The 21,005-nt window shown below is 38.1% G+C and overlaps 1 protein-coding gene across 3 annotated transcripts in view; it reads right to left on the bottom strand.

Moving 5' to 3' along the window:
- Positions 1 to 3,877: 3,877 nt before the first annotated feature.
- Positions 3,878 to 21,005, bottom strand: part of TRPS1 (transcriptional repressor GATA binding 1) — a 211,661-nt gene continuing 194,533 nt past the window's right edge. For all 3 annotated transcript variants that reach the window (XM_058029306.1, XM_058029298.1, XM_058029314.1), the window contains 2 exons: positions 15,326 to 15,448; positions 3,878 to 10,208 (listed from right to left, as the gene is read on the bottom strand). In XM_058029306.1, coding sequence (XP_057885289.1) covers positions 9,147 to 10,208; positions 15,326 to 15,448 — 1,185 coding nt within the window. In that variant the 3' untranslated portion in view covers positions 3,878 to 9,146. The remainder of the gene's footprint in view (positions 10,209 to 15,325; positions 15,449 to 21,005) is intronic.

The following is a 21,005-nucleotide window of genomic DNA, read 5'->3' as shown; positions in this document are numbered from 1 at the left end:
ATCTGGTCTTAGGAGACTGGGATAGTTCTGCTTGGAAACTGCTGCTTCCCCAGAATGTGCCCACACTGAAGCAGTGTGGCAGGTGCCTCAGGATCTATCCCATGGCTCTTGGTGTTTGCTGCTTTGTCTTTAAGGGAATGGCGCAGCCCATTCCTGCCCTTTCCCCCTGGGAATTGCCTCCTCTGTGGTAATTCCCCAGCAGTGCACGGGACCTGGCTGGGGGGATGTGCTGGCCCCAGACAAGGCACACCAGGGACTGCTGGAGCCACTCAGACTTCTGGAGTCATTATCCAAGCCCTGTGCATGTGCCTGCCTTGGTTCGTAGAGAAGTTTGCCAGAGTTGTGATAACAAGTGTGATAGCAATGTCAGTGCATCAGCAGCCTAGCATACTGTGCCTAATGATAGAGGTTAATTACTGGGGATATATTGCAGTGAGTTATTATGGAAATAGAAATAGATGGAAGAACCTTTGTGCTCCAGTTAAGAGCCACGTGTTTAATGGGGTATTGTGTACCTGCATGCAGCTCTGGTCTCAGAGGCCTGTCTATTAGAGAGCTCTTGATATGCTGCACCACTTCCATCTACAGATGCATTTCAGGTTGTTTTGGCCTTTGTCTCCAATTGCTCCCTGCTGCATATACTACACTCATAAGGGAGAAGCATAAATTAACTGGATTTGTGAGTATTTATAATCACAAAATTATCTAGGTTAAAAGGGATTTCTGGATATCATCAAGTATGGACCCCTCCAGTGGATGAACACCCAATAAGCTCCTGCTCTAAACATCCAACTGACTCTCTCAAGAAAACGAGGATCATATTTTGCATTTACAGTTGAGTGTCCAAAGTATTGCAATGTGAATGCCACTCTTAGGGAACATTAACTTTGAAAGATCACCTTACCTTTCTGAAAGGCTTTCACACCTCTTACTTTCATAGCCTGAAATCTTTTTCTTTTTTATCAGATTCCAGAAGGGAGGAAAATACATATATTTGATTAAAAGGGAAAGAAAATATTCTCATTTTACTTTCCAAGATATTTTCTTTTAAAAAGTAAATGCAAAGTATGTATCCAGTTCCATTCCTTAAAATCTTCGTTTAGAAAGCCTTCCTGATCCAGTTCTACACACTTTTATTGTCTTATTTTCTTTAAAGAATGCTACAGTGAAAAGAGAGCTAGCTTAGCTTTATGTCGTGGCTTTGCTTTTTATGTTACAGGTCATAAAAGAAATTATTTCATTCAAATATAACGCCACAGCAGCTGCATTGCCTTTGCCAAGAAAAAAAATGGCAAAAAAAAGCTAAAAAAAAAGCACATCTGTGGCAGATTTAAGCCATCTTCTTTACACAGTGTTGTAAACAAAGGTTTTTTGGTTACAACACTGTGCAAATCTCATTGGTTTTCTTAGATGTATTTCTTTCCTATTCTTTTAAATGGTTGTATTTCTTCTCTGGCCAACTCCTCTGACATTGTATCAGCACTGATGGAGCTGTTTGGAGGTGGGTGACACAACTGTCACTGCATCAATCTCACCACAGAGCTGTCAATTCCACAGCAGCATTTGGAGCTGAATCAGACAGTTCCAGTGACATGGCAACCACAATGTGTGAAAGACACTTCTATTCCTTTGGATGCGTAGGAGACACTTTCATTTACAGAAAGGACTCACTGACACTCTTGTTCTGCACACAAGGATTAGTCAGACTCTTCATGGAAATCAAAGGAAGCTGGTGTCAGTACAAACTCTGCCTCCATCAGGTTTCAGGTGTCCCAGCTGTCCAGCCTAATTGCCCATCACAGTAGAACTTTGAGTGAACAGTTTCACTGAGATTCTGTTCCTTGATTTTATATCCCAACTGTCAACAGTCTTATAAAGACAGGTTTGTTTGTGATTTATAATAAATAAGGTTGTAAGAAAACTAGGCCATTTCTAATAACAGAATGTTCTTGAAAGAACCCCACTTCCCCTCCATATGGAATGGAGCACCCTGCTTATTCATTCTGTCCATTTTCCACTGAATTATCACCTATTCTGATATTTACTTTTCTTTTTTTTTTTTTTTTTTTTTAATTTAAGCTGCATACATTTACAAATCTCATTGGAAAAGGGTCAGGACCTGCTGCTAGCAGATGCATTATCTTTTCTATTCTCAGGCTGGCTGAACTTGGGACAACAGAGTTTTGGCCTACCTCAAGAGATGACAGTAGTTAAAAGGAAATAATCAAGGACACTCCTGGTAGAACAAGAAGTCCCTAGATTCTTGGCACAAATTTAAACCTTATAATAGCATATTAAGACCTGATAACTGTGTTGATGTGCACTTATATGAGCTGCTTATATGAGTAGCTGCTGTTGTAAGAGAAAGGCACTAACAATGTAAGTAGACTATACAAATAGTGCATGGAACCACAAAGGAACATTTGAGGTCATCAGCTCCTACAATTATGAGCTCACTTAAGTATCTGGAGATAGAAGTGCACTATTAAACACTTTTGAATTAAAGACATACTTTGATTAAAGACACTGCATTGGTCAGGGATAAGTTTTATGGTTATAACAGACATTTGGATTAAATCTTATTATTCTCAAAATATGTTGTTAGAATATGTAATTTTTAAATTTTAACTCTCTGTATAAATACATGAACTTTATGTATATTTATATAGAATTTCATATAATTCTTATATTGCTACACACTCCATACCAGTGTAAGAATATATATATATATGTACATATATATGCATAGTCTGACAATCAGTAATGATCAGCTTTTGTATGTAGCATCTTTTTCAAAATGCATAGTTGATGTCTCCAAAACTGATTCTGCTCACATATGAAAGCCTTTTTTTTTTTCTTTGCTACAGTTATTATTTTTATTAATGTCAGGAAATTAAAAAGAGACTGAAAATGCATAGAGTTTTACATCCGAATTCACTTACAGAATGAGTCACAGAAGTTGTTTTTGGCATGGTGCTTTTACATTTAAGCCCTAGAACATTTCTGTTTTACCATCATAAACAGATTTTACCATTCTATATTACTTTAAAGCAATATTCTGTATGAGAGTGAAGAAGGTCTCAACCATGGAGATGATAAAAAACCTATGGAGAAAGGAAATTACAGCATAAGGGAAATGATGGCTGGAGCCATACCACCCAGATCTGTTAGCTCATCCAAACAGAAATGCCAGGCTGAGTTGATTTGGTCAGTGCTTTGGTTGGGGCCTCTGAGGAAACCTCCAAGGTTGCTGAAGGAAGTGGTGGCAGCAACATTGTAGGTGGTATTCTCTGCTCCCGAGTCACCAGTGCGTCAGTGACTGTGATGGGCGCCACCAGCATTTCCTGCAAGGGCTGTGGGCATGATGTGAAACCACGGGCCTGAGTATCAGGAATTATTTCATGACCATCATGAATTTCCTATGAGGAGTAGACCTGGTGACCCTGGGTACCTGTTCACATTTCAGTATCAGCCTTTCTTTCATCATTTCTCCAAACTGGGGCAGGAGAATAAAACCGTTAATGTCATGCCAGGATGATGGAGTACTGAAAAATGTTCAAGCTCCATTATAAGAGACTTTTACTTAAATCCTGTCACTATTTGAATGAGATTTGGATCACATCTAGAGCCCTAAGTACAGAAGGACTGTAACAGGGCTAATGTGTTTTTGAAGGAGCCCTTCCCCTTTCATGCCTTTCCCATCTGAGCAATGCTGCCATTGCCTTTCAGACATAACCACTGACCATTACTCAGAGGTGCTGCCAGGCCCCCTCGTGCTCCCAGAGCAGCTCCAGTCCATTCTGTTCTCCTCCCCATCCCCACAGTGCTGTAGTGACACCATGACATCACACTGTCCCCAGAAACAACGACACAAATCTGATTTATAACTGGTGGTAAAACTTTATTATTCAAGTTTAGATGTAACAGACATCTTTGCTGCCTGAAGATTGTTTGCATAAGAAATACACCAAGAACATGTTTGTGAGTAGAAATGAACATGCACTATGAAAACCAAAAAACAAAACAAAACAAAAAAACCTGAAACAAAACAGAACAAAAAACACATCCATGTGTTGTAAGGACAAAACATTAAGAGCCAGCATTCTAGAGTCAAATCAGGGCTACAAGTTTAATGATGGTTTTTAGCAACATGAAGTCACTCTTTATGAAGCAATTTTTTTTTTTTTTTTATTTTCTTTTCCTGCTGGTGAATTTTCTATAAGCTAAATTTACAATGGCATTTTGAGATGTTTCCTTTTCTCCTGTTCTCCTACACAGAGCTCAGAGGCCAAAATGATAGGAATGGAAAACTGTGGTAGCTGTCACAATGTTTTTACCTTACTAAGTGTAATTTTGCTTTCCTAGTACAGGAATTTTACTAGGCGCAACAAAGAATCAAATGAAACAGGTATTTATCTGGCTGTCAACCATTTAATTACTGTCTTTTATCCTCTTAAAGTAAATTGGGGTGTGTGTGATTACTATACAAGTAGCATCTCCCCAACTGTCAGCTTTCCAGAGTTGGCTAAATGAAATAAAAACTGTGAGGAAGAGGGTAGTGAGGAATCCTATTCTGAGGCGAGAAAATTAAGTAAATAATTTTACTTGGCCCATCTTAACTTTAGAGAAAAGTTTAGAAGGGATTTCTTACTTATCTATCACATTTGGGATATGCTGACAAATTGCTCACTGCTCCTTGCCAAGCATAACTGTCTCCACAGAAGCAGAAGGAAATATATCTACCCTTCTGGCTGCACAGAAGTGACCTTCTAATCTCCTTGGCTTTTCCTGACCAGTATTAGGAATTAGCATGTTAAGTCAGCCAAGAAAAATCAATACAGGAGCAAAAATGAGAATATATTTAGACATACTGGGCAAAAAGCAGATGGTAGACAACATCCTTAGCACATAAAGCAAGTAGTTATGACTACAAAACAACAGTGTCCAGTCCAAGGGTGGACTTGAAAGTCTGTCCCTGAACTGAGTACTAATCCACAGTTGCCAAATCAGTTTTTCCCATTGTGCAATCACTGTGTTTCAGCACTGGATACAATTAGCATCAGTCACTTGTCCTGCTGCCCCTCTAACTGCAAAAATAATCTATTGCTCACAGTGTGTCTCAACCTTTGGAGATGTCTCAATTTTCTCTCCCTTTAAAACTGTCACAATAGACATCAGTGCCTTTTTAAAACCAAGATATCTGCATCCAGTGTCCTTCCCCCTTTCTCCATTAAAAATTAAAAATTAAGTCCATTAAAAATTAAGGGAGGAGTTTCATCAGCATGGTGGCAATTAGGTGCAGCACTTCATTTGGAAAGCAGACTGAATTTGGCACCTGAACACAAACTGTGCTCTGGAACATCATCTCCTGCAGCACTGAGGGGGCACAGCCATGAAGTGACAGCTTAGGACAGTCTGGTTTGCAGATGATGTCACAGGATGGCTCCATCTATACAGAGAGTTACTGGAAACACTGTGCCTGTTCCACAATCTGGTTAGTGACAGGCACCACAAATCCTCTAGTTTTGAAACATCTACTTATTTGGTTGCCCAATTTGAGATATGTTTTAAGATCTTACACTACTATTCCTTTAGTAAGAGAAGTTCACCACCTTGAAGCCACTGGCAAATTGAGAACAAAGACTGATTGTTTGAAAGTTCAATTTTTAGTGCTGTAAGTTGATTGAAACACAGTGGGTGCAGTAATTACTTGTGTGTGCTAACATTGGTTTCCATCTGAAAGTTATTAAATAAGATTATTCTTTTCCTGTGTCAGGATTTTTTTTCTTTTTATTAGTACCCATTGTGAGGGGGTCTGGAAGATGGATGGGAGTCACCTCTCTTTTGTTAAGAAACAAAACTGTGGTCCCCCTATCCCAATCAAAAAGAACAGGCTACAGCAAAATCCCATTTCTTAAAAAGCAGAAATCTTAGAACATCTCAACATGTCATGGCAAGAACAATGAACTTTTTTCCAAATTTTATTTGCATCGTCTAGGTGTGCAATAGTAACATTCAAAGCTCTGTCTTGTTCTTTGCACTCATAAGATTTCATTTCTCCTCATCCCCAAACCCTGATATGTGTATTTCCTGTCGATTTGCCTCTGCTTCTGAGTTTAGCGAGAAGTGTTCTGAAGTTCAGGGTAGTGCTCAAGTCTTACAATGCACATGTCCCTCTAAAATATTTTGCCATGAAGATGCAGCTTCTATCAATGAAGAAGCCAGAGGGACTGGTAGGTCTGAAGTGAAGTCAAACCAGTAACTACTGAGAATCGGCAGGCAGCTGCCTTTGAAGGCGATAAAAATCACTGCTTACTGAGTATAACATCTTCCTTGGAAAAGCTGAAAAGGACACACACTGGACCCTGACGTAACGAAACGAGGGCAATCTATTTCAGTCCCCACAGAAAAAAAAAAAAAAGGAAACAGAAAATACCCAACAAAAATAAATCCACAAAAACCAAGTCAGAACTTATTATTGGAGAACAATAGTAAAAACATAACCAGACTTTGTCACTGGTATTAAGCTGGAGATTCATCTAAAAAATAGAAGAAGAAGAATGTGGCCCAACATCCTTTGCTAACCTAGAACACTACTGAAGGGTTACAGAACTCAACCACAGCAGATTGAGTGGGATGTTCCATATGCTGCTCACCAGTAAAGAAGCAATGGGTGGAGCAGGAAGGAATGCAGCCTAATGCTGAACAATAGCCTGTCTGTGCCTAACAAATCAGAGAAACTGTGCAATAATGTTTCACCTCCGTGAAAATACAACATCTAAATACTGCCAAGGTCAGTGAGACCTTTGGTGATCAACTGTGTAAGTGCCTCTCACGCTTGGTGATGTTTGCTGCCAGCTGCTTTAGGCACATTATTTCTCAAAAGACTATCAAAGTGCTGAATGTTTAGGCCAGTTCCCTCCTGGTTTTCCTTTTGCCAACCCCTATAAGACATTTCCTATCACCTCTCCTTTTATTTTCCACCTCCCTGTTTATCCGGTTAACTATCTTAGTAAGTGCACCAAATACTAGAAGGGAGAGTGGTGAGACTCAGGTAAGTTAAATACAAGAACTTTTTTTTTTTTTTATGATGCTTTAGTTCAATTACATGAAAATCTGAGAAAGGCGGCATGTAAGTGAGATCAGAATAGGACCCTTTACATATAATCTCAAGAGAGGACTTAGTCCAGAGATATTTTTATAGAACATTTTAAAAAATAAAATGCATGAATGGAGAAATAAAAGACAACATAATATCAGAAAGACATTTTAAACTTCATTCGCTGCAACATTCATGAACCAGTTGAGCTACACCTGCCATCCAACCATAAGGAACTAAGACCCTGCACTGCGAAAAAGAAACAAACCCAAACAAAACAAAAAAGCAACTGCGTAATATTGTAAAAATGGAGTGCAATGCTACTACAGAATGCAATAAAATATCAGTGCTGCATCGTCAAACAGCACTTATCAAAATAATTTCTGAAATGTTTCTTCTGAAACACAGACAAAGCAATAAAAAGAGGATATATGTTTATCATTTTAAGCATAACAATGTGAGTTAAGAGCTTAAGAATACAAAAGTACTTGGAATGAATAGTGCTACCCTTTTTTCCTAAGTAGGCATAAAAATATTTTCATTTCCTTCTTGTTTTTCATACCATTAATATCAACAAATTTCATTCATTTCATGTTATCGTTTACAACTTTAATGCACACACACAGAAAAAAAGATACCTACTGCAATAGAAATAGTTGCTTCATTACCTTGTTTGCTACATTTGCAAATGTAAACAGCGAGGCAGAGCCAGAACTGACTCTAATGCATGATGGAATATCTTTGTTGCATACGTACACTGTAGAAAATAATTATTCAATATGTCAGGCACCATTATTTGAAATGTAATACATTAATATTTACTAGAAAAATAAGGTTTTTTTCTATTTGTTCTCCCAACTTCTTTAATGAAATAAGTTAATCTGACAGTGCATCCAGTAGCTTGTAATATCTTCTACATCCCTGTGGCAAAATAATAAACTACTGGTTGGGACACTATAATGAAAATGATTAAAGTCAGTTCTTGTACACCCTTGTAGCAAGCATGGAGGCTCGTCTAACAGCACCTTTAACCAATTATTTAATATTTAGTTATTTAGCCCTATTTCCCTGAGCAGTTATGCTGAGGAGCTTTCCCTTCATGGATAGTTTTTAAAAAGCTTTAAGTATTAAAAAGTACTATGAAGACATTTAATGCTACTTAGCAAAAGCTGGTATAAGTCTACTGAAGGGATTGACTGGTATGTATAGCAATGTTAAGCCTGTGGAGAAGTAACCTTAGACTTTAAGGTTTAGAAATGTAATATATTAAAAATATATTAAAATAAAATACAGCAGGTTACCTTATTCTATGCAAATTAAACCTGGAATGTGGCTTCTGTATTAGAGAATTCACTTGCACAAAATCGTTTTCCTAGACTAAAGTGTGCCAGAAAGAATGTAGTGATAAAATGGTAGCTAAAAATCAGCTGAGTCTGAGAAACATATATATGACATTGCTGCCAAAGCTTTGAGGACAATGTGATCCTAAGGCATGTTGTAGGGCAGAAATTTGCCCAAATTAAAGAAAAGAAAATGACCTTTAAACTCTGTATACTTAACATGTCTAGTTCTTATATACAATGTGCATATGTTCACTACACCCCTGCAGCAGTATATACATATACACATCTTTGCACACTTGCCAGTTATGTCTCTTACACAACAGCAAAGGTATTAATTGTCCAGTAAAATTTTCTCAAGGTTATTCGGCATGATTCACTGCATTCTGGCTAGCTTTGGTGGGCCATGTCCCACTGCATTATCTTCCTCCCCTTCTGGCCACCATCCAACTGTTCTTTTTTCTTGGTAACCCACTCATTTAAAAAAGAGAAAAAAAAAAAAAAAAAAAAAAAAGAAAAAATAAAGGGAAAAAAAAGGAAAAAATAAAGAATAAAAAGGAAAAAAAAAAGAAAATAACAAGGGATTTAATATTGGATAAGGCATGCTCTCTATATGAAGTGCTTTATAGGTCTTCACAAGACATTACAAGCTATTGAATTCCCATCAAGGAAACCTATTTCTGTTTAATTGTGCTAAGTGCTAAGGTTTACTCTTTAGGTTTTCCATTCTTTTCAGCTTGTGCATTGTTCCTGTGTAGGCCCCTCTGGATGTGAGTTGTGAAGTCATACTTGTCCGTGCAAAGATGCTGGCAAATGCTGCACTGGAAAGGTCCACTGTCACCATGGCAACTCATGTGCAATGCATACATCACTTCATCCAGAAAGACAATGCCACAGTGCACACACTTGGTAGAAAGTTCATCTTGGGTACTTCTATCAACTTTCTCTGTTTTTACTACATTCAAGGGACCTTCATTTTTTACATTTGGTGGTGCCTTACTTTTTTCCTTGGAGGCACCATTTGCAGTTGGCCCAGGTCTGGAATGCTTTATCGCCAAATCTAGAGGAATGTCATTGTCTGATCCGACAGCTGAAAAATGAGGAGGCAGATTAAAGGTGGGATAAGGCACATAGTTTTGGCAAGGATTTGGTAGGCCAGGCACATGACTCAAGTAGTGTGGATTCCCAGGAACAGACAGCTTATATTTACTCCAGAATCTCAGCCAGTCAGCTTCACTCTGAAAGTCATTGTGTACAAACGGAAGTCCAAAGAGTGGGTACTGGTATTTTTCAATAGGGCTTCCAGGTGGAGAATAGTTTGGATGTTTCACAGGTCTCATGTATTTTTCTATTGGGCTGCCTCTCTCTGAGCTTCCTTTCCCTTCTGATATCGATGAACTGTTTCCTGGGTCTCCAGTACTTTCCTGAGGACTTTTTATCTGAATGTGCAAAGGTTGCATCCTTTTGTGAATATCCAGAGTTTGGCTGACCAATATTGGCTGCTGAGCAGAATGGCTTTTAGTCAATGAACCTGGGGCCTCGTATTTACTGAGGCTGGGAAGCTGAATTTCTCTCTGATGACCTTCAGGTAAATGATCCTCTGACCTCCTCTCTAAGGGGCTTCCATTGACTTGCTCCTCACTGCTACCCCTCTGCTGTTTGTTTAGCTGCTCAGCCTGAAGTGCCTCCGGGTTAAGGCGCTTTCTTGTTCGTCTCCTAATGATCTGTTCACCATTGTTCTGTTTAATGATGTTTAAAGGCCTGGGAGTCTGCATGGAACACATAGAGAATGAACAAAAGGAAAAAAGAAAGACACATTAAACAAATCTGTGAGACCACGCTCGTGCAAATTTATCTTTTCTTTTGTGAAGAGCTGTATTACAACAGTGTTACAGGAATGACCAAATTTCAATCCAAATGCTGGTTCATTGCCTCTCATGCTGAAAGTAAACTATAAAATGGCTTATTTTATCAACCTGAGTCAACTGCCTTAGACATCCTGTACCTATTTACTTAAAAAGGCATGAAGTATCCAAGCTGTCAAACCATTTATTACCTGTTACTCCTAAAAAATTCTGGGGGAGACATGTTGAAAGTGGGTGCTGAGAGCTGGGGGTGAGGCAGGAGGTGCAAGGCCCTGTGCACTGGTGCTGCTCTGTGCACCATGCCACCAGAGCTGCCCTCAAGCAGGGGTTTGCACAGCTCCCACTGGGACAAGAACTTACCTTCATACTCACCCTGCTCTGACAGGGACAGAAAACACAGGCACACACAGGGCTTGCTGACCACCACTGCTGTCACACAGCAAAAGGGCTGCAGGTCCACTGTGTGCCAAGTGGGAAGATGGTGGCCAGAAAGGGGCCAAGAAAGATGGAGAAGAAAGCCCAGGGAAACTGTGCACCAAGAGGTCTACCTCTTCTTTGGTATCAACTCCCCCTCCTTCACCCCAGCTGCACTGCTTTCTAAGTGTTACTGATGTGCTACTAAGTCATGAGAGAGAGAAGGCATGGGCCAAAAGGGATCTCTAAAGAAAAAAAACATCACAAAGAGGCTGAGGGAAGAACCAAGTGGGGACTTCTGTTTCCATTTGCTACTACCCCAAACAGTTAAGTGACCTTTTTAGAGAAGAAGTGAAAATATCTTTGTGGGGGGAAAAAAACATGGTACAAGGAAGGACAGCAGTTAGGTTTCCTTTAAACGCCCCCCAAGAGAAAAGCAATAGCATCTGAGTGAAAAATGGTGCTGCACCATCAGTACGTTTTCCTACTGAACAGAAACTACCTAAAAGTCATTCAGTTTGGTGTGTTGGGAGCTGACATTTTTCTTCCAAAAGGCACATAATCCCATCTTGGTTGGAGGCCATAAAAGTGCCACCCTGCCCCAGTATTCTACTCATATGTTTATTTGGAAATTTTAACATTGTTTTTAAAAGCAGATTTAATTTTGGCTTACAGTCAATATCCAAAGTAATCTTGAGTACCTTGAATGTAACTAAATTTTTAATATATTTGTAACTTCAAGCTAATATGAAAACATCCAGAGCTGGAAGAACACCCATTCTATTATTTGCAGAGATTTAATCTCTCTCTTCAGTTGCCATTTTCCTCTCCTTTCACTTATTTATTTTCCTGCAGTTGGCATACTCTTAATGGTTAATTACATTTTAGACAGTGCAGCTATTTTTTAAGATTTTACTTTCTGTTAAAATACTGAATCAGAAGTATATACACCCTGTGATTTAGATTTTTAAATAAGAGAAATTTAAACTTGGTAGAAAAACAGCACCTGAACCAGCCTCCTCACACAGATCAAAGTTAAGACAAAATCATCTTAAAAAAATTACAATATTTTTTATGTAAATTCTATTCAGATAAAGATAATAGTTTGACCAATCAATAGCAAGTTAATATGCATAGACATGTACTTTTCATTATAAGATCTGTATAATTTCCTTGCCTTTTTATGACAATTGTAACTCAGATACTGTGTGAGATATTACAATGTTGTTGCTCCTATGAAACGCTAAACACTACAGACCATTTTTATACGGCTTCCAGACAACTCTCCAATATTTTGGAGATACTTTTACCCTTACTCTTCATGCTACAGGTAGGAAACCTGATTATGGAAGCAGTTGATAGAAATATCTTCCTACCTGAGATTAGGGACCCTCACACACTTACTCGAGGCTCCAGCTATTCAAAGTTATTGTAGGTTCAACTTTAAAATTCTTCAGCTTGCCAATGAATGTGCTCATCTGATTAAACCAGCCCTCAGATGATTAAAATGCACTCTTTAGTGGTGAAAATCTACTAATTTCCCTTATTTGTAGTAGCAAGGTGCACATAAAAATATCTTGCATTTGGTTACAACCAAGGCAAATAGAAAATTTTAAGGTAACTTCTTGATTTTCAGTGGGGCATTAAATTTAGAATATAGTGGAAACATTACCAGAACTTTACTTTTAAAATGGTCTATGTCAGATCCTTAATTATATGTTAGACATAATGAAGATGATCACAAATATTTCTGCCATCTCTGTATCAGCTGGCAATCTCCCCACTCCAATAATATGAGTAACTGAAAAAAACAAAAAATTCAACAAATGCTTCAATAAATTATTGTGATTAGATTTCTCAAATTCCATGTGAACGTGGAGCCTCCTCTAGACTAATCCTAGAATATGCTGCAATTCTTTACTGAATTAGTCTAAGGATGTTGTCAAGGAATCACCATGGAACAAAATGTAGTGTTCCATGACCAAATTCGAGCTGTTTAAAAATGAAGGACAGCACCACAATAATAATGGTCAAATTCATGACTCTGGGCAGACAGCAAATGTGACTATTCTGTATATGTTTGCAGTAAGATGCATTTTTTCACTAAAACTATTTTAATAATAGACTCTTGGATTATAATTACAATTTTAAAACATATTTGATTGCGTTAAAGGAGAGAAATGTGAAAAACGTGGCAGGTTTGATGGCAATTACCCCTTAGATAGATGGAACATCTTTGAAAACACACTGAAAAGTTATTCAAGGGTATAATAGAAATAGAAATGCAACTTGCAGCAGAAATCACTACCATGTTAATATCTGTCAGTCACTATCACCTAGTAGTATCTGATAGATCAGAGATTTTTCTTCTCATTAAACGAAAGTGAGAAAGGGACCTTAGGCTTGCATTAATGAGGATGGTAGTCCTAGATAGTAATTATCCAATCAAAAGGGAGCTAAGAAATGTGCAAATTAATACAGGTGAATTTTACTCAGCGGTGTAGTACAATTTAGATGAACAGGGGTCTTACAGAAGTAAATTCTATTCACTTGATTTTTTACAATTTTGGACATTTCCTTAATAACTGCATCATCCTGGACCCCTTAATTCAAAACCATATGTCCAATACATGACACACACTGCAATTTTTCCTGAACAGACAGACAGGCAGACTGATAAAAGAAACTTTCATCTTTCTGGTGTCCATCTAAAGAGCATCCCTTTCCATGGGACTGTCTCAAAAGTTGTCCCAAAGGAGAGATTTGTTGGATTATTTCAGACTCCTACTTATAAAGGGGTTGCTATCATACCACAGCAGAGTAAGGATTAATTAAATTATTTTCATTTGTTAGGGCAAAGTTCAACTGAAGATACTAATGTCAAATGTCCACTGAATGGCAGCTTATTGTCATGCTTAAACAGTGGAGCTTAGAGATAGTGCCAGCTTCTTGCTTTTGAGATGCATAAAACAAACTTTGACACTGTATTTCTAATAAATGACACTGGAAGTGCACTAGTTCATTCCTACTAGTTCATAAGGATGATCCAAGTTGTGCTTGAATTCAAAACTGATTATTGTAGCTTTTATCTATTTAAAAAGAAATGTTGAAAATCATGGTAGGATCCAACACTACAGCCGAGAAAAGTGTACTTAAAAAATGGAAAATAAGAGTCTGCAAATGGAATTTCAACAAATAACCAGACTCAAATGTCAAATAAAAAAGCCAAAGTATCCTTCTTAAAAACTTTGTGGATGTTCACCACTGATCAATTTCCTTAAATTAGATATTCTATCTACAACTTTAAGAGGTGTCCAGGAAGATGATACCTGGAGTAAGACCCAGCCAAGATGCTGGTCAAGACCATGCATTAGTTCATCTTCTTAGATATTACTGGCCTGACTGGGCTATTCTGGGCCTTAAAAACAATGAGTGACCCCAGAATGACACACATGGCAAACAGAGCCAACCCTTCACACTGGTGATGGTCATGCTGCTTTTGAAAATTGTAATTTTTACGTTGTTCTAGTTAGTGGGCTGGTTTGGCAGGATGTTGTGTAAACAGGATTATTGTATGGGCAGTAGACAAGACCACTGAGAAGCTTACCTTTCAAATTTAATTTCTGCAAAACATTTTATAAAATGTACACTCAGTCACCACATTTATTTCTCAGTTAGGCTCTAAGCCTGATCTGATCCATTGCCCTGGCAAACTCCCAAAGACTACCCCGGTTTCCATTTCTGAATAATAGTACACTTTTTAATTTCATAGGAATGTTGTAAAAATTAATTAATTAGTCACCTGACTCTCCTATGTGTGCCTATTAAAGACAGCAAGGATAATATTTAACCAGTGGGTCTTAACCTAAAAGATTCCAGGCATTTTGGCACTGATCCAAGGAAACACTTCAGCATGGCTTTCCTGGACCTGGACCAGAGTATTCAACATCTTTCAGGATCAAGTCAAGTGTCAATAAGATGAAAAGCAATATAGACAGACCATGATTATTATTTATTCCCTGACTGATCCTGAGGGATGGTGAATCTTCCCCTCACCAAGTGATGAGTGCCTTCAAGTGAATAGCTTCCTTGCCGAGATATTTATCTTCCAGCAGATTTTAAGAACTGTAGAAAAAAGAACGCAAAATCCCACCTCCCCATATCTCTGGGAAATTTACTATCTAGAATAAAGGAGGTAAGAGATGTCAAAGTATACAAAAACTGTTTCAAGAGATATTTTAATATAGATGTGATGTCTAATTTCAATAATTTTGGTTTTTCTAGGACTGTAGAATTTAGAGAGCTTTCATCACAATGTATCATATGCCTTGAAAAGCAATTCCCAGAAAAGAAATAATTTTCCCCTTATTTTGTATCAAAATAATTAAATGCATCACTGGTGATCTCAAACACATCTACTCACAGCATCCCAGGCTGTTTCATAATGAATCACAACTGATCCCAAAGTGACCATTCTGCAAAACCCTGTTAGGAAATTGACTGCAGGCCAGGGAGTGGTACTGATCACACAACCAGGCAGGACCACAGCTGCCCAGCTTAGCTGTGCAGCTCTTTTCCTACTGAACAAACCAGTAAGTTCTTCCTACCGAGTGGAGCTTCTGGTAGAGGCCACACGCGTTGCATACATATCCACCATTTGCATTCTTCCGCCAGAGAGAGGTCTTTGTGGTCAGGCAATTGGCACAGAAAACACCCGAGCCTCTACGTCTCTGAAACAGGGAAGAAAAAGGGAAAAAAAACAGGTCAGAGGTGAGTCACATGAGCTGTGGAGTTAGGACAAATCAACACAGGAGTTTTGTCTCTAGACTGGCAACAATGACAGTATAAAACCACACTGCCCATAATGAGGTCAGGTTCAATTGTGCTTAATAGGCACCACTGATTTTCATTATAATTAACCCCAGAGTGATGGATGAGGTGTGTGAAACACCAAAGCCTTTTCAGAATAACAACTTTAACTTTTTGAACTTCAGGTTTTGTGCATTTAATGATGGTTTCTAAACAGCAAATTCTGAAAAAAAAAAAAACCTTGGAAGCTGACAGAACATTCCGCAAACTCTCCTGGTTTCACAACAGATTATTTCCTTTTAGCTAGCTTTATTTAAAAATGTGATTGGTAACAAGAACTCTAAAACACCAGCAAACAATTAATTACAGTTTGTACCTGTCTCATACTAATTCCTTTAACAGATATTATATTTGAATACATGATACCGTATTTTCCACTTATTCCTGAAATCAGTATAAGCTACCATATACTCCTGCAGCCCATATGAACAAATAAAAGTACAATATTCTTGAATGAGACCTCTTCTGAACTTCAAATGAAGTCCCAGAAAACACTGTCTCATCAACAGATAGATTAATTTATTTATGTTATTTTAGTCAGGTGAAGAAGGGCACAGTAAAGCTTCCCCAAATACAAATTGATTTTAACCAGACTGAGCTGTGCATTCATCAACTTTCATAATGATGCAGGAATATTTAAAAGTAGGTATGTTTATGAGTACTGCTCATTAAATTTTTTCTATGGAGTAATGATTTCATTAAACTTCTCATTTAAACAAAAGTCAGGCTGTGTTTGTGGGCCCAAACACCAATAAGCAGAAAATGGAATTCTTTTGCTGAAAAGAAAATACGAATTTTAACTCTGTTCCCTTTTTGCAAAGGGGAAAAATGATCAGTAAGAAACCTTCACCAGCTAAGATAAGAATGAGTGAGTACGGGGAAAACAGTCTGGGTGAAAACTAATTTTATTATAAATTAAGAATTACTAACACTGTAAGTAAAAATTTCAGGGTTTCAGAAAATTTAAGTAATTTATTTAACTTTAGTTCATACTGAAGAAGACTGGTGCTCATGCCAAAAAAATACAATGGTTATAATTGTACTCTGATACATTTCAAATGGAAAGCTTTCTGCAGACATAATTTTGGCTTCAAGACTGGAACACTTTCTTGGCATTGAAAGGGCATTTGATTCATCGGGTGTTTCACAATGTATCACTAAAAAGACCTGGTGAGCAGCCAGTTCCCTATAGGGTAATTTTTCCATCCAGATGCAAGTGCTATCAGAGGCCCTCGTCAGCTAAACTAATTATGATCTTGCATTTGCTGATGCCTGCTCACTCTAACGTTCGACATCCTCCATTAATCATCAATACAAGGAAAATGAATGAAACGTAAAGAAACAAGGGCTGGTAAGCTGCACAGCCATAAAAATCTGAAATGAGTGCAATAATTTAACAAGATTGGGGAAATGTTTTTAGTGAGCACAAAGTCAGGCTAACAATTGCCCTTTTAAACCAAGAACACAATTTCATTTGTAGAGCAGGTTGTGGTACTTTAAAGTGATACAATAAAATCAAGATTGTCATCAAGATAATCCCTCTCTCACGCCCGTACATCATCCCCTATTTTGCCTCTTAAATCAGATGCAGTAGTATATGACATTTTTCTCAGTGTAGCTAAGGGGAGAACTAGATGGTAGTTGATGTCCTTCAGCAACTATCTAAATAGTTCTGCATATAAGCCCTGGAAAGATGCGCTCATCTACACGTACATTGAAGGTCTCAATTCGTTTTGTGGCTGGATATCCTCGACCAGTTTCACCTGGCTGCTGAAATATTCTCCATCAGAGTACAATAAAAGCCTCACTAGACTAATCTCAACTTGGTCCACTTGGAGGGTGAGACATTTCCAAGCGGAAATGACTTTATATGGCCAGGATTCAGCTACCACTGCAGAACTGTTCCTTTTCATTCCTACTTCTTGTATGCTGGTCTACAGTTTCTTAGTGTGGTGTATTAACCAAGTGGAGTCTTAATCTGAGTCAGTCTTTCCACTGTTTTATTTCTGTTTGTGTTCCCTGAGTTTGGGAAATACCCTCGACAAAGACATGGAAGACTATTAAAATAGAGAGAGAGCAGTCTAGTTTGTATGCTGTATTTCTACACACTTGAAGGGGGACAGAAGGTAAAGTTACACAGAAATTTTCATTAAATGCAGTGGAGCTAGTATATCTATAGAACATTGACAAAGGCAACTAATTTTCTCTTTTCTAAAGAAAGATCTGATTCAAACTGGGTATTAGTTGCAGTGAAATCATGTAATGACTACAGCTGACAAAAACCTGCAAAATACATAGCAGTAGCTGTTTGTATTGAAATTCTATACGTCTGCTTATTCACTACTTACAAATATTTATCTGTTTAAAATTTCAAGTAGTCCAGCTAAACATCCTTCCCTAGATTTAATGCAGAGTCTGTAAATTCCTCTTTTGTGCTGTTCTGTGTTGCACCTTATCTTACTTTACATTCTCTGATTTCTGTACTATTTAAGGACCTTACAGGATAATCAACACTGATTATTTCAGTATTAAAGTGTTTCAACATAGCTTATATGTACTAATAAATGAATAATTGAAACACCTCTGGAAAAACTTAAATGCTGACACTTCGTTGAGCATTTTGGTTACAAACCAGCTATTTTTAGTGGGGACACACAGCTTTAGAGTGGATTTCCTGCCACAAAACAGGACTATGGCAGAATTGGACTAAAGATTCTTGACTCTCGGATGCTACTAACCACAGAGAGGACTTGCCTGTCAAAATACACCTCAGAAATTTTCATGTCTGCAATAAAAAAATTGGAGGGCTTTTTAAAAGGCCTACAATGTAGCAAACCTATTATCTTAAATAATGTTTCTTAAAAAGAAAAACAACAAAAACCTAGGCCTTTACTTCTCATATAGCAAGTTTTCTAAGTTATTGGTCAGCAGAAATTATTTTGGGGTTTTTTTTGCTAAATGTTCATTAGCAATTCTGTTAGTGATGGTACTTCTGCATGGATCTGTTTGGCTTTGCATGCTCATCACTTGAACTCGCCAATAATATTGGTCAATATTGCTGCTTTTCTGGGTAGTCTTGCAAAGAAACAGGCACTTGAGCTCAAATCCAGCAAAGCCTGTGCTGCAGCTATGGCCCACAGCCCCCATAAAACCCAGCCATGGGCTCAAGTTGAGCACCACCACTACCATTCTCAAGAAATATGTTGGAGAACTTTTGCTCCCATTCTAATGTGATCCTACCACATTTAATTTCTTAAATCAGCATAGTAAATGTAGGTCAACATGACTAGTCATGAGAGAGTCTGAGCCACAGATAAAAAGATTTCAGTCTGTGATCAATGCCACTAGCACTGTCTGGAGTTATCAATGAAAATGTCATGTACATCCTTGGAAGAATAAGCCAAAAGGGTCTAAATAACTAAAATATGTATCTACTAAGTCAAGCTTTAATCATCTGGGGCCTTACAGCGACTACATTACAATCTCAAATCCTGAAGGGGCCAGTGCAGAGAAAAGCCTATCTCTATTTCCATTCCAGTTCTGAGGTCTGGGCGTTTAATATCACAGTTGTCTCAAATCACATTAGGCTGAAACTTGGCGTATGTTTTTGTCAGCCCAGATGTAACTTTTTTTTTTCTTCTTTCTTGGTACTGAAAACTTTATTTAAATCAGTTCAGCTGTTTATAATTTGGAGATTTGCCAAACTGGGGGGTGGGTGGAGAGGAGATTTCAAGTTTTTCAGAAAACTTTCTAACAAATCTACAGTCAGAGTGGCTTTGCTCTGGGGAAAATAAAAGTATGCACACATTTTAGTGTAGCAGTAGCAAAGGAACAAGTGGATTATTATTTTTATGTATCAAAGTTATGAAAATTTGTAATTATTCACTGAATATGTCTTGCAGACTTCTCTATTGACTGTTTTCCCTTGGTAAGAGCCATGATGAAAGCATGTAATTGCATAACAACCCTTGATATGCAGAGTATTTACTCACATTTTTTATGGTTTCATATCTTGACCATTTCAAATTGAACAAGTCTGAAACTTGGTATATAGAGCGTCAAGCCCCAATGCCTAATTTTTTTTTAACTCCTTAGATGATTTTCACTAGCTACCAATACTTCACTGAAACAAGGCAATTATTAGTAGTCCATTCTGCTAAGCAATAAACCAGCAGAGAATATGATAACAAGTGATTCACTCAGGTGTCTTGCCAGGGTCTTCATAAAAACTGCTTTCAATTTAAAGGATTGACTCTACAGTTCATATAATTCCAGACTTTGTAGCAATGCAGAAGACTTCTTATACTCCACATTATACAAAAATATTTCATAATATACTGAACTTTCAGGGTATTTTTCAGTGGAAGTTCATGTAGCAAAATATATCCTGCAAGACCACAGCCAAAAACAGTACTCAGGAACTGTGACTTTTTAGCTAGCTAGACTAAGCAATGGTGCCTGACACTCTGCTAGTGCCAAATACATCCTGTTTTCAAAATTTCTGCCAGAAGATGCTTTTAGAAACTCAAATAGGCTCCACAAGCAGCAGCCAAGGATTTTTCTTACATCACCCTCTTTGTTTTGGACTCAACAAAACTTGTCTTATTGCTGATTACTTTCACTTCCCCAACACGAAACAATGATATGATGAGGACTGAGTGGATTTTTTACCATCTCTGGCCTCTCTAATGTGCCAGAAACAGAGCACACTGTTAATCATGGCTCCAGAACATGAGGTGCAGTGAAATCATAAGTGTTGCCCAGGAATAAGCGTGTGGCTGACCTACTCCCAGCAATGAAGTCGGGGAATACAACCATATATGCCTCACTGAAAAAAAGGCAAAATGCCGGCTCTGGATGCTCTCCTGCAACACGGGAGGTCCAAAAGGAGAGCTGAGGAAAGCTGCACACGCGCTCAGTTTGAGCCAGGTGACTTGCTGTGGAGAGCAGCAATTGTAAGCAGCTGCTCTCACTGGGCTGCTACCACACAGTACAGAAAGACAGCATAGTGCACTCGTGATTGCATCTATCTTTGTTGTGCTTGCACTGCCGTAATTTTGAAAGGGTTTCGTGTTCCACACCTGCTATGTCATTCCTGCTTTGTCCTCCTTATATAAGCAGGTATTTGATTGTCTTGAGTTTTGGTGAGGTTTAGATTAAAGTTTAAAACCTGGGCAGCAGGACAGCATCTGGATGTTGGAGAAAGCACTACTTTCTTCTGATTAGGATGGGAAAGGCATCCTTCAGACCTCACTTCTTTTGGTTGCAAAGGCACTCAGACCTTTCTGAATGTTTTTAATCAGAACTGCTTTCTCTCTCTACTGTGAAAACAGACACAACTATGTTTCTGTGAAGTTTCACATTTTAAAAAATTAGTTGCTTTTGCTGTAACTATGTCTAAATTAAAAAGAAACTCCT

The sequence above is a fragment of the Melospiza georgiana genome, chromosome 1, assembly GCF_028018845.1.
Source record: "Melospiza georgiana isolate bMelGeo1 chromosome 1, bMelGeo1.pri, whole genome shotgun sequence".
NCBI classification, from domain to species: Eukaryota; Metazoa; Chordata; class Aves; order Passeriformes; family Passerellidae; genus Melospiza; species Melospiza georgiana.
The sequence above is the reverse complement of the archived record's forward strand: the minus strand, read 5'-3'. Positions and strand labels throughout refer to the sequence as shown.